The sequence below is a fragment of the Columba livia genome, chromosome 6 (genome assembly GCF_036013475.1).
Source record: "Columba livia isolate bColLiv1 breed racing homer chromosome 6, bColLiv1.pat.W.v2, whole genome shotgun sequence".
NCBI classification, from domain to species: domain Eukaryota; kingdom Metazoa; phylum Chordata; class Aves; order Columbiformes; family Columbidae; genus Columba; species Columba livia.
Window position 1 is genome coordinate 3,884,832 of NC_088607.1, and position 13,537 is coordinate 3,898,368.

The following is a 13,537-nucleotide window of genomic DNA, read 5'->3' on the forward strand; positions in this document are numbered from 1 at the left end:
GGGGAAAGAATTACTGCTGGCTTGGGTTTCACTCCTAGGATGCTGAATGAAATGGTTGAAGGTGCCGAGAGCACTGGCTTATGCGGTTTGCTTGAAATGAAGCCTGTGTTGGTTAGGATGGGCATAGCAGTGATCCATCCCCATAACATGACATGGCGTCCATCCCTGTCCGGGAGCAAACCTCACTGTCTTTTCCCTCCAGCGGGCACAAAACCAAAGCTGTGTGCTAAAATTCACATTGCATTGCCATCATCCCCCAAAATTCGTTCTGCAAACTGAAACCATGTGCCGCTGCCCCTTACTCGACGCTCAAACTGCACAGACGTACCAGTGCTGCCCAGGGGACCTTTCCGCAGCTGTCAGTGTAAAAAACGCGCTCCTTCTCTTTGCAGGTATTCGCCCTCAGATCATGAACGGCCCCATGCACCCCCGGCCCCTGGTGGCACTGCTGGACGGGAGGGACTGCACGGTGGAGATGCCCATTTTGAAGGACCTGGCGACGGTTGCATTCTGTGACGCACAATCAACTCAGGAGATTCACGAGAAGGTAACGTGGGCTGCACGGGCTGGGGAACCATGAGCTCTGCCCTTCTTCTCACAGAAAGTCAGGGATTGGAAGGGACCTGGAAAGCTCATCCAGTGCAATCCCCCCATGGAGCAGGAACACCCAGATGAGGTTACACAGGAAGGTGTCCAGGCGGGTTGGAATGTCTGCAGAGAAGGAGACTCCACAACCCCCTGGGCAGCCTGGGCCAGGCTCTGCCACCCTCACCATGAACAAGTTTCTTCTCAAATTTAAGTGGAACCTCCTGTGTTCCAGTTTGTACCCATTGCCCCTTGTCCTACAATTGGTTGTCACCGAGAAGAGCCTGGCTCCATCCTCCTGACACTCCCCCTTTCCATATTGATCCCCATGAATGAGTCCCCCCTCAGTCTCCTCTTGTCCAGCTCCAGAGCCCCAGCTCCCTCAGCCTTTCCTCACACGGGAGATGCTCCACTCCCTTCAGCATCTTGGTGGCTGCGCTGGACTCTCTCCAGCAGTTCCCTGTCCTGCTGGAACTGAGGGGCCACAACTGGACACAATATTCCAGGTGTGGTCTCTCCCAGTTCTTCTTGAACATAAAGTGTACAAAGCTACGCATGGAGACCATCACCAGACATATCACCTGACGTTGCTGTAGATCGAAATTCAGAGAGGCTGTTTTAGAAGCCTGATGTTATTTTGGGGGAAAAAAAAAAAAAAAGTCACCTTATCTCTTAGCATCAAGGTTTTTACATCAGTATTATTATTAATGTTTCTCATTTTTGTGATGTCTGCTTGCTCGGTGCAGCAGTACCAACACTGCAGCTCCCTGGGGTGCAGCACAGTTGCTCTGGTTTTGTAAAGACCATCCCGTTCTGCAGCGGGTGGGTCTCCTGGGGTGCTGGCTGCACCTCCAGCAGCTCCTTTCTGCCCAGCCTGAGCGGGTGAGGTTCGGGCAGCGTGCAGGCAGACACCTGCACTGTGGACGGGTATTTCTGCTTGGAAGCTCAGCTACTTCTAAAGACTTCTTTTTAAATTACTCTTCGTTCACATGTAGATAATTCTAATGAAGTTTGAAGTGTTGAGAAGCCACTTCCAGGAAAGAGAACTACAAAAACATCAGTGCTGATAGTGCTTCAGATATTAAATGTGGGGGGAAAAGGACAGTGTGTTTTTATGAGATTGGTAGATGATAGATGAGCCAGTCTTGGAGAATTTGGCCAGATCTTGGGTTTCCAGAGCACTGAGGTAGCTTATGGTGAGCACTACTGGAGGTTTGAATCTTCTTTGAAGGGGATAAAGTGCAGCCTTATGTGACTGTGCAGCCTCACACAGACCTTTTTAGTTACTCCTGAAAACATACAGAAAAGGGTAATGTGAACAGTGTGACAGGTGTTTGAACTTCAGACATGCCAAAGAGGTTATGAGTGACACACAGTCATGTTCAGAACCAACAGCTACTGCCGCAAAACCAAATTCCTTTTTTAAAAGCAGAATTACTGCTGGTTAGAAGCCGAGGGTTTAGCAGATAACCACCTGGAAAAGATCCAGATGAGCCACAGGCTCAGTTTTCTTCTGCCTTGTCTTCTCAGACGTAACATCATAATTTTCAGGTATCCATCCCGTCTATTCCCTAAGGGAATGGCTTTGATGTCGGTGGGTCACACACCGGATGGTTTCGCTGATACCTGGAGTGTCAGCTTGCACCATGCCTGGGTCGGACAGTAGGTCAGCACTAAAAAAGAATGATTTACCGTGTAATATTCCTGACTCAGGAGCTGCGGGCATCCCCTCCACGTGTCCTGGTGGCTCCTGACATCTCTTTTCTCTTCCAGGTATTAAATGAAGCTGTTGGGGCCATGATGTACCACACCATCACGCTGACTCGAGAAGATCTAGAGAAGTTCAAGGCCTTACGGGTCATTGTTCGAATAGGCAGTGGCTACGACAACATTGACATCAAAGCCGCAGGCGAGCTTGGTAGGTCTCAGCTCTGCACCCCAATTCCTTCCCGTGTCCTTTTGAGTCTTTAAAACCAGGACCAGTACCTGCTGCTTCCCACCGGAGCGCGCTGGCAAAGCCCTTGGCAATCTGCACACCCCCAGCTGGGAGAGCTTCATTGTATCTGTAATGTTAGCCGCCGAGTTACAACCGGTTTTGATCATCTGATCCCGAGATTCAGTCTATCACAGAGTCCTGCAATAGCGTTTAGGATACCTTGTATTAAAGGTTATCTCTGGGGAAGTGAGGAATAACAGCTGTTTCATGTGAGCCATTTTACAAGGATAATTGCAATAAGAGAGTTTCAAATAGTCATTCCTAAAAAAGCAGTTCTCAATATAGTGAATTATTCTTCTTTTGAGAGGAGAACAGTGTCTTCTCAATGTAATGGTTTCTTCATGTTTTTAACTCCTATTGTTATTATCCATTAAAACAATGTTCTGAGGCTTTGAACATCAAGAAAGGAAAAATAAACCGAATAGAGTAATGGGATACCATGGTATAATCCTTCTTTATATACTTGGCAAATTGGGTGGCCAAATGATGTGGTTTCGAGTAGCAAATGTAATGACTACCCACAAATGTAGTGTGAAGTTTATTTGATATTGCTTTCCATAAGGTAGTTTTTAAACTGTGCAGTCAATAAATGACCAACATCTAAACACAGCCTGTGTCTTGTGGGCTGGGCTGGTGGGACCCATTGATGCTGGTGTTGAACCATCTGCCGTGGGTATTTAACTCCCTGTGCCAGCAGCTCCTGCTCCTGGGGACACAAAACTAAAGAACAGTGTGAGCATTGTGTCCCCGTCACCTGAAAGGCAGAGGTGGACACTTGTCAGGGTTGGTTGGTGGTGAGTTCTTCCCCCTGCAGGGTGGGTCAGTTTTCTCCTGGTTTCTGTAGGTCTTTCAAACAGCCACAGGGTGGAAAACAGTTTCAAAACCAGAAAAATGGGTTCCTAGGAGCAGTGAGATCGGCCGGCGGACAGGAAGCCGATTTTTGATTTTGAGTATAAACCATGAAAAAGTAGGAGATATGGACAGAATAAGATATTAGGAAAATCCCCTTCCACTGTGAGGAAAGCACTTAAATACCCATCCCTCTTTAAATGTGTGTTTAAATCGCATTGAATCCGGTGAGATAAAAGCATAGATCTGCTGAACAGGAATTAAGCCCTTACAAGCGTTACTGAGCCAGAGCCTGGACAGGACAATGATCAGGGAGGCATTTTCCATTAATTTAATACCTGCAGCTCCAAGCAGGTATTTAAAAGGAACGTTTTGTGGCAAGGGAACAAAAGGTCTGCTATGGAGACCTGTGCTGGGGTGGGATTGCTGCTCCGGCACGGGGTCTCGGTTGTTTGGGTTGGCTGTTTTGGCACATGGTGGTGGAAGGAGAAGCCGGCCCTGCCACACCGACCTGCTGCACCGTCCTGCTCGGGTGCACCAAGTTATTGGTCCCTAAATCATTTAATGGTTCAACAGTCTTGTTGCAGAAAAGGAATGACTTCTGCCAGCGTGATTTAATTTGCTTTGAAGGTAGATTAGGCTGAACAAGAATAAGACTTTATATTGTAGAACAAACCTTTGCTCTTGTGGTTACTCTGCGTGGCTGTCACCCTTGGAATCTGCACTTGTCCTCACTCCAGAGAGATGCCGAGGTGCAGGGAAACCCCGAGCATTACCGGTTTCAGTGGCTTCTGCAGAGATTTCAGGCTGCTATAAACAAACCATGCATGTCCTTGGGAAAACATTACTCCAAATGCTTAAAACAAATGATGGGCTGGCTGGGAAGTGTGAGGGTGAATGGCCGGGAGGCCCTCTGCTTTGCTGTTACCCCCTGAGCCGCGGTTGTTGCCTCTGCAGGGATCGCTGTCTGCAATATCCCCTCGGCCGCCGTGGAGGAGACGGCCGACTCCACCGTCTGCCACGTCCTCAACCTCTACCGGCGGAACACGTGGCTCTACCAGGCGCTGCGGGAAGGGACGCGGGTGCAGAGCGTGGAGCAGATCCGGGAGGTGGCCTCCGGCGCTGCGCGCATCCGCGGCGAGACGCTCGGCCTCATCGGCTTCGGTACGTTGGCTGACGGTACTGCCCGCTGAGCTTCAGCCTTTAAGGGAGACTCGGCACCAATTCTTTGCCCTGGGAATGACCTAAAATGAGCGTTTTCAAAATCAGAATTACTACAGTGGGTTGGCATGAAGAAGAGAGAATATCTTGTGCTCATTTTTTGGGGAAGGAGCCCCTTGGCTGAGCCCTTGGAGGAGCACTGGGGAAACCCAGCAGTGCCCCAGGAGGCACCACACATGGTAGTGCTGCTGTCCTCCCCCAAAATATCCCATCCCCAAGTCAAGGCTATACCAAACAAGCTCTTTCGGAGCCATTCTGCTCTGCATGGTGGCAGGGCTGCACAAAACAAAGTTTGCCTTCAGTTCACCCATAGCAATAGTTTCAGCATCAGCACCTGCTGCTGGACGTCCCTTTTGGGAGCAGAGTCCGGCCATTGCACCAGGGTTCAGGAGGCGCAGTCAGGCAGCAGAAGGCCACTCAGCACTTGGTGGCCGGACACTTGCAGAGTGGCAGAAATGTGCGTGGAGGAGATTTGGCGAGGTGCTGGATTAGGGAGCAGTTCTGGCTGCCGCTGAGGGAGCCCCGGCCAGGAACGGGGTACAAACACCGCAGCACTATTTCCACTTGCTCTCTGTGCAGCTGCCATTTCCCTCACTTGCCTCATGCTGCTGTCCTGCGAAGCCCTTGGCTAATTAGTGCAAAAAGCTGGTGTATTACCATGTTTAAATGGGGAAACCAAGGCAAGGTGGGGGATGTTACAGCAGGAGGCTGGAGTTAGCCCACGTCTGTCTGACAGGGCAAGGGTGGCAGCGTGTGACATCCATGCAGGCACCCAGCTGGTGCCAACCGCGCATCGCTGGTGCACGGGGACGGCGTCAGGCGTGTGCACGCACAGGGGGACACTGCTCCTCCCTGCCACTGCTAGCTGGAAAAACTAACAGATAAGTAAATAGTCGAGGCTTGGCACAGAGAGCCTGCACAGCCCCGGTGGCAGGGACAGACGGGGTGACCAGCGACACCCCCAGCACAGCGGCTGCGCTGGCCCTTTGCTTCCAAGCCATGACAGTTGTACTGGTCATGCCCAATTAACCGGGTATTCATTGAGAGGCTGGGTAAAGACCTATCACAAACAAGTTGCCTAAAAAAGGCAGTGCTTTTTTTTATTCCCTTTTTCAGCTTTTCTTGCTGGACACAGCGCCACAGAGCGTTATTTCTCTCCGTGATGTCTGGAGCTGCACATTGCTGGGGCTGAGTCGCACATTGTGCTGTCCCCACCAGACCTTCGTGGCCACAGATGGTGCCACCTGCTCCAGTGACCGTGAGCTGGCAGGTGCCAGTGGCCTCATGCTTCATTTTATTTGTTTTTTAAACATTTTAACACAACATCTCACATTTGCTAGGACAAGCACAGCCCTCTCTGTGCAAGGCGGTGTGGGTTTGCCCTCCAGCCCATGTCCATTTGTGAGCTGTCCTGGAAGCCCAGGAGGTCCCAGGGGACCCTCACGGCAGGTTGGGGATCAGGCCACGGTGCAGCTCAGCCAGGTGAAGGTGGGAATCAGTTAAATCAGTTAAATTACCCCCTCTTTCCTTCGCACACAGGTCGCACTGCGCAGGCGGTCGCAGTCCGAGCCAAGGCGTTCGGCTTCAACGTGATATTTTATGACCCGTACCTGCAGGATGGGATCGAGAGGTCCCTGGGCGTCCAGCGAGTCTACACGCTCCAGGACCTGCTCTACCAGAGCGACTGTGTCTCCTTGCACTGTAACCTTAACGAACATAACCACCACCTTATCAACGACTTCACGATTAAGCAGGTAACTCGCCTCGCGTGCACAACCAAGGAGAGCGCTCTGCTCTTCAGTGGGCAAACCCTGAGCATCGGTGCTATGCGTGGGGCCCTCTGCAGTCACAGCCAAGCGAGACAGCGCCTTAGGGCTCATGCACGTCCTCTAAAATAGCTGTTTACACCCAACAGACCATCCACGGTGTTTACCGAGGGGTGGCGTGCTACCACGTAAGCAGCCCCTCTGTTCCCGTGTAGCATGGAGGGTGTTGGTCTCTTCTCCCAAGTAGCAAGCGATAGGACAAGAGGAAACAGCGTCAGTTTGCACCAGGGGAGGTTGAGGTTGGATATTGGGAACAATTTCTTCCCAGAAAGGGTTGTAAAGCACTGGAACGGGCTGCCCAGGGCAGCGGTGGGGTCACCATCCCTGGAGGGGTTTAAAAGATGTATAGATGAGGTTCTTAGGGACATGGGTTAGTGCTAGATTTACGTTATGGTTGGACACGATGATCTGAAGGGTCTCTTCCAGCCGAAGTGGTTCTATGATTTTCCTTGCCAATACCAGCCAGAGCGGGACTTCGCGTAGAAAACCCACATGCAGCAGGGTGGGGATTGCTCAGGGACAAAGCAAAGCCACTCAGCACAAAAAGCGGGTGCAGTCCCGGCCAGAGGCACCCGGGACACCCACTGTGCATCGGGGTCACTGCACCCAACTGACCCTCCTCTCTCTGTCTCCCCGTCCGCGGGCAGATGAGGCAGGGAGCGTTCCTGGTGAACACGGCGCGCGGGGGGCTGGTGGACGAGAAGGCCTTAACTCAAGCCCTGAAGGAGGGACGGATACGAGGGGCTGCGCTCGACGTGCACGAGTCTGAACCGTTTAGGTAAAGCTTTCTGTTGGGTTGTGACGTGTCCGCGGGGTGCACGACAGCTTCTCACACAACACCAGTGCTGGGGGGTGGTCCTGGCTTCAGAAAAGACCTGGCACCTCGCAGCATCCATCATGTTTGGGCTGGCTCCAGGGTTACAGGTGTTCAAAGGGACACTGGGAGCTTAAAACAAGAAATCAACCTGTGTTTAGTTAAAAAAAGCAGCACTCGCTAGTCCATGAGAACAAATTTACTGTGTGAGTGTTGGGCATTTTTGCCCACAGGCTGCTGCTGGCTGGGAAGGGGATGGCTGTAAGTGGGAGCGCAGCTTTCTCACCACGGAATGGGGTAGTACTAGTAGTTTGCTTGTGTTTTCAGCAACAATTCTTAAAAAAACCAGAAATTATACTCCTGCAGAGGGCAAACCCCCATGCCCACCCCGTGCTGGATGACCTGCAGCCTGTCCCCATATCCCTGGACTGCTGCGAGACACCCCCAGGCCGTTATTCCTGTGGGAACATTATGAACAACCACCCCGCAGGTTGATTTTTCAGCCCTGTTGGCTCTTTGTGTGGCGCATTTTCGGTGTGTGCCCTGCACTGCAGCCATGCTTCCTCCCCGCCGATCCGTGGCCATTTGGGGCTGGCAGGCGCCTTTTGCCATTCGTAACGTATTTTATTCTCTTTTTAAACATTGATTAATCTTTTTTTTTTTCCCTGCTGCCAGTTTTGCTCAAGGCCCATTGAAAGATGCTCCTAATTTAATCTGTACTCCGCACACCGCTTGGTACAGCGAGCAGGCGTCACTAGAGATGAGAGAAGCTGCTGCTACTGAAATCCGGCGTGCGATCACAGGTACCCGGCACCATGGCAAAGCCAGCATTGACTCACATGTGCACCTGGAACGGGAGCCAGGAGGGGCAGAGACTGGGCCTGACCTTGGTTGTGTCTCAGCAGGACAGTGGGAAAGGCTCTAACCCTGATTTTCTTCAGAGCAGAAGAGCTGAGAAACCAGATTTTACTTGTCTGTCATTTGGGCACGTTGGTGTTTGGGTGAGGGGCTTTCGCAGGTTTAGGTTGGTTGTTTTATTTGGGTTTTTTAAATCTACAAGGCACTGGCTCATCAATGGCAAAGACCAGTGTCTGTGACTGGGAAGAAAAGGACAGGCTGGACATGAGGAAGGAATTGTTGCCCTGAGGGTGGTGAGAGCCTGGCCCAGGTTGGCCAGAGAGGTGGTGGATGAACCATCCCTGGAGACATCCCAGGCCTTGCTTCAAGATGCTGGACACGATACTCCAGCAAAGGAGTGGTTCTCTTGTCCTAAAAATCGCCCCTCTTGAGCACACAGCTCCATGTCCGGGTAGCCTCTGAGATCAGCAGGCTCACGGCAACTGCTTTTCTGAAAGCAGAAAGTTGAGACTCAGGGTAGGAAACTGGTCTCCAACCCTGGACTTTGGGAGCCGAAACATCCTCCTGACACAAGGGATACGGGGTTTCTGTGCCTCTCCCCCCTGCCTCTATACTAACAAATACAGTGAAATGGAAAAATTGTAGCTTATATCAGAAGGTGATAGAGCTGGGACTTGCCTGACATGTACTCGCCTTTATTTCCAACTCCAGGGCGCATCCCAGAAAGCCTAAGGAATTGTGTGAATAAGGAATTCTTTGTCACAACAGCTCCATGGTCAGTAATAGATCAGCAAGCAATTCATCCAGAGCTCAATGGTGCCACGTACAGGTAAGCCAGAGAATGGGACTGTCACTGTCACCACCGCGGTGGCACTGGGATCCACTGTAGAGGTTGGGTTTGGGATTCCAGCTGTGAGCTGAGCACAAAAGCACAAGCAACAGCTGCTGCATCAGCTCAGCCGGTGGCAGCAAAGTCCCCCTCCCTGGGGACCAGCAGTCACATCGCTGGGATTACTCACACTGCTCCATTTAACCACGGGGTTTACACAGCCTCCCATTTGTAAAGCTTTGTCCTGGTGGGCCAGCAGTCGCCTGTGTGACACCTCCATGAGCGCCAAGACCCCCAGACCCATCCGCAAGCTGGACACAACTAAACTGCAGAAGCGATTGCAGATTTGCTCTGCAGTTCTGTCCATGCGCTGCGAGCCTGGCCCTGCGTGTGGGTTAATGACCGGGGTAAAAACTCCAAATACAGGTCCAGAGTCAAGTGGCCTAATTTCCACCTAAATCCCTGAGATTAGCGTTACTTACTGCTCCACTTAGGACGGCTCACAGCATGCCGGTAGGAGACGTGAGGCATGAGGACTCAGCCGGAGCTGGGCAGCCTTCAGTGTATCACCATTGCTAAAAATACTCTGGGGTACAAAAAAATCGAACACAGGGCGCATCAGGAGGACCAGGCTGCAAGCAACACCCGTGCCACAGCCCTTCCCACAGGTCCCAGGCAGCGATCGCTTCCTTTGAAAGGCAGAACATGGACTGAAACCTCCAAATTGGGGAGCACACCCCCCGGCCCTGCCCTGGCGGCTCTGCTGCATGCACATGGGCGATGCCCGTCCCCCAGGATGAGCCTCGGCTTAACCCCCGCCTCTGCAGGCCCTTGTCACAGGCTCCGTGGGAGCCTTGCCCCTGTAAGCCAGGCTCAGCTCACCGCCCCCACGGGCAGGTAAATCCTCCCTTTCTCTCCTGGTTTTCCCTCCACGGCGATGGCAGCAGCAGGGAGGTGCTCTGGCTCAGTCCCGCTGGCCCCACGCGTCCCACGTCCGGAGGGTTTGCGCCTTGTTGCCCCTACATCACATCTTCCCTGCGGACAGCACGAGAAATTCTCATTTCTTCTCCTTCCTCAAACTCCATGTTATTTCTTGGAATGCGTATAGCTCCCCCAGCTCTTAGAAAGACGGATAAGCTTGAACCCCGTTTTTCAGCTGCGTTCTCTGGCTGCCTGAGGAAGATGCAGCTCACCTTCCGTAGAGGGAAAACTTACACCCAGGTGTAGGTGGCCAAAGGTATTTGCGTGCAGGGATGATGAAGGCAGCAAGCTCACTTTTGGCTTTTCAGAGAGCATTCAAGATGATTCCTTACCCCGTTTTTCAAGAGAAAGTCTTTCTTGTGGTTCACCAGCCTGTTAGAAGGTACAGAACAAGCCACAGTCCCCATATCGTAGTGGAGGACACTTACCCAAGGGCTGTGTCCATCCTCCACACCTCACCATGGTGGTGCAGCAATGTTTGCAGCTGGTACAGAATTACCCAGCAAAGACCAGTCTAGAGCTCCACAGGCAAAGCTGCAGAACAAAAGGCCTGACCACGAAAAGGAACAGGGAAAGAAACAGAAGAGGAGGTAGAAATCAGTGTCATGAAGGCAAAGGATTGACACAGGCACAGCTTCTAGTCCGACGTGGTTCCTTTTCTCAAGGGCATTTGGTTTATAGTAAAGGAAATCAATTTGTGCCCATCTAGTAATGGGATCCTAGGAGTCTGCTGCAACTTCCAGGCATCAGGCAGAGTCTTTTTGGAAAAGCACTCTCCAAGCGAGTGATTTCTCTTCAAACAGCTCTTAACAACAGGCTGAGGGCTTGAGTGTTGCTGACAAGAAACTTCAGTTTCAGGCATAAAGGTTTCAGTTGATTCAGATCTTCTGGCTCAGACACAGGGCGTTTACACTCAGCCCGGATTGGGGCCATGAACAGAACAGGAGAGCCTGGGTAGGGGGCTGGAATTTATTTATACCCGTTGTTTTCTATTCCCTCAGCTCATTGGCAAAAATTATTTGCCTCCTCGCAACATTAAGCACGAGGAAATTATTACTATAGGACACAGTATCACATCTCTAGTATGTGCTTTTAGTATTAAAAGTGTTGAGTTCAGGCAAACAATGCAATGAAGGTTTAGAACAAGCCAACTTCATGTAAAACACCTTGATAATTAATAGGAAATACTGACTTTCTCGGCATTATCCGCATCTCTCCCCTAGCAGCGGAGCGTTCAGGGTTTTTTTACATGTGTGAAAAAGCACTGGATATAAATAAAACTTGCTTCCCCTCCTTTCTAAGTACAAACGGTGTTGGCTCACGAGGCAGAGCCGGCACTCAGATACTCCATCACAAAACAAATTGAAAAAATCCCCAAAAAACTCACATACACGGACAGTTTTGGTGTGTAAATCAGTACTTTGAGCTGGGGCATTAAGCCTACACCAGTGCTCTTTGCAAATAGTTGGGAATGTAAGAAGTTAAATGCGTCAGCATCTAAATGCGTCAGCATCCAAATGCATCAGCATCCAGATGCATCAGCATCCATTGCCAGGGCTGTCAGTGCTTGTGCAGGACTGGGAGGATAAAGCAGCGGAGGGTCACGCACATTAAATGAGAGAAAGCAGCAGTTTTCCCCCCAGCGGCATTGGTTTAACCTCGAGCTGTCCCCTGGCTGCAGAAGAGAAGAGTCTCTCTGGTGGCGGTGGTTGGTGATGGGCCTGTTCCTCTCTCTGTCCCCCAGGTACCCGCCGGGGATGGTGAGCGTGGCCCCGGGGGGGATCCCGGCCGCCATGGAGGGCATCATTCCCGGAGGCATCCCCGTCACACACAACCTCCCCACCGTGGCACATCCCTCCCAAGCTCCGTCTCCCAACCAGCCCACAAAACACGGGGACAACAGGGAACATCCCAACGAGCAATAGCAGATAATTTAAAAAATAAAATTGAAAATTTAAAAAAAAAAAAAATAAAATAAAAATCACTAAATAAACTTGGGACCAAGAGACATTGGAGAAGAAGTTATACATGAACTAAAAATTAATTTGATACGAAATTTGTAACGTTGATTTTGGACAGACGCATCATTGATGTTCCAGTGTTAAGGACAAAGCGATCGCGGTCGAGAGCGGGGAGAAGCCCTCAGGAGTCACCTGCTTACTGAAGCGCGGCAAACTAGGATGCGATACGTTACTGATCAACTTCTGTTCTTGTGTGTTAAGTTTCCTTCATCTGTGCATCAATCACATGAATAAAAATGGCTCTTTTCTCCCTCCGTTCTTTGGGACGAGCAGGGCTTCTGCACCTGTTTCAAACCATGGCATTAAACAATCCTTACAGAGTTAACAGAAATGTAAGAGGAAACCATTATGTGGCTTCAGCCCTTTCCTTACTCTTGTATCTGGTTTCCTGTTCTAACGGGAGGCGTCAGTACTGGCTTAGAAGAATAATTGTAATAATAAGAACGATCCTTTTTGCAGTGTCCCAGGGCCAGTGACGTGTGACAGGAGTTGCCTTTCAGGAGGAGAAACCAAACTGCCCAATACACTGAATAAAGTAGCTGTGCATTCACTTGCGCCCTGCAATGATGCGAGAAGAGAAAAATCTAAAAAAAAAGAGAAAAAAAGGAAAAAAAGAAAAAAAAAAAAAGGAAGAAAGTATTAAGTTTCACGCACTATTTGTACTCAAATATATTTTCTCAGTTTTAAATCTGCAGCTATTTTATCAAGTGGAAAAAAAGAAGTCTTGAGCTGGAAAGGGTTCAAGAATAATGTTGCATTTCCTTATGTCTCAGGAAACACTTTTTATGGTAACTTGTCAGACTGTCTATGAACAAACCCCACTTTTTTAGACATTGATAAAAGTCTTCTTTTCTTCACGTGCTATTTTATACAAGAACACTTCAAAATGTGTTATTAGATGTGACTGATTTTAACAAATCCTATTAGATTTGTATCAACTAGTTACATGTTATATTCATAGTCTTTTGTGAATCATCGCCTTTTTTTTTGGTTTTAAAAGAGATGGCCTATTTTGAGCCTTTGTATGGGTACATTCCTGTTTCTGTGACAAAAATCGTAAGCTGTCCCAAACAGAAAAAATACCAATGGCTATCAGAAGTATGTTTTGTTTTAGTGTGTTACTGTTAATTGTATTTGTTTCTTGTAAAGGTGGACATTTAGCGTTCAGTGCAGTTTTCAATAAAAAGTGATAAAATTTCTATAATTTCTGAAAGGTAAGAGCTCTCGCTTTAAGTTGAAGACCTTGAGAACACAATTAAGGGAGAGAAATGTAACTCCAAAACCAGGCTTTGAGAAACGCCGTGTGCAGCTCAGCTTTAAAACTGCTGGGAAACGCTCACTTTCAGTTCCTATCCAGGTCGTGCTACCCGTGAGCTGTAAACTTAGAATTTGTGAGTATTTAACATCAAATGGGATGTTAAAAAGATCACCAGGGTTTCCATTAAGCTAGGAAGGCAGCTACACCTCCAGTATTCGTTGTACCTGCTCGAGACACGGGGCGCTGGGAACAAAGCGGAAAATGTGCCCGGGAGGCGCGAGCGGCTCCAAGCCTGGCTG

The 13,537-nt window shown here is 49.9% G+C and overlaps 1 protein-coding gene across 8 annotated transcripts in view; it reads left to right on the forward strand.

The window, feature by feature from the left end:
• CTBP2 (C-terminal binding protein 2) overlaps window positions 1-13,184 on the forward strand; it is a 139,768-nt gene extending 126,584 nt beyond the window's left edge. For all 8 annotated transcript variants that reach the window (XM_065066753.1, XM_065066752.1, XM_065066754.1 and 5 more), the window contains 8 exons: window positions 393-547; window positions 2,359-2,503; window positions 4,388-4,594; window positions 6,191-6,405; window positions 7,125-7,255; window positions 7,967-8,094; window positions 8,861-8,978; window positions 11,704-13,184. In XM_065066753.1, coding sequence (XP_064922825.1) covers window positions 393-547; window positions 2,359-2,503; window positions 4,388-4,594; window positions 6,191-6,405; window positions 7,125-7,255; window positions 7,967-8,094; window positions 8,861-8,978; window positions 11,704-11,884 — 1,280 coding nt within the window. In that variant the 3' untranslated portion in view covers window positions 11,885-13,184. The remainder of the gene's footprint in view (window positions 1-392; window positions 548-2,358; window positions 2,504-4,387; window positions 4,595-6,190; window positions 6,406-7,124; window positions 7,256-7,966; window positions 8,095-8,860; window positions 8,979-11,703) is intronic.
• Window positions 13,185-13,537: the final 353 nt, after the last annotated feature.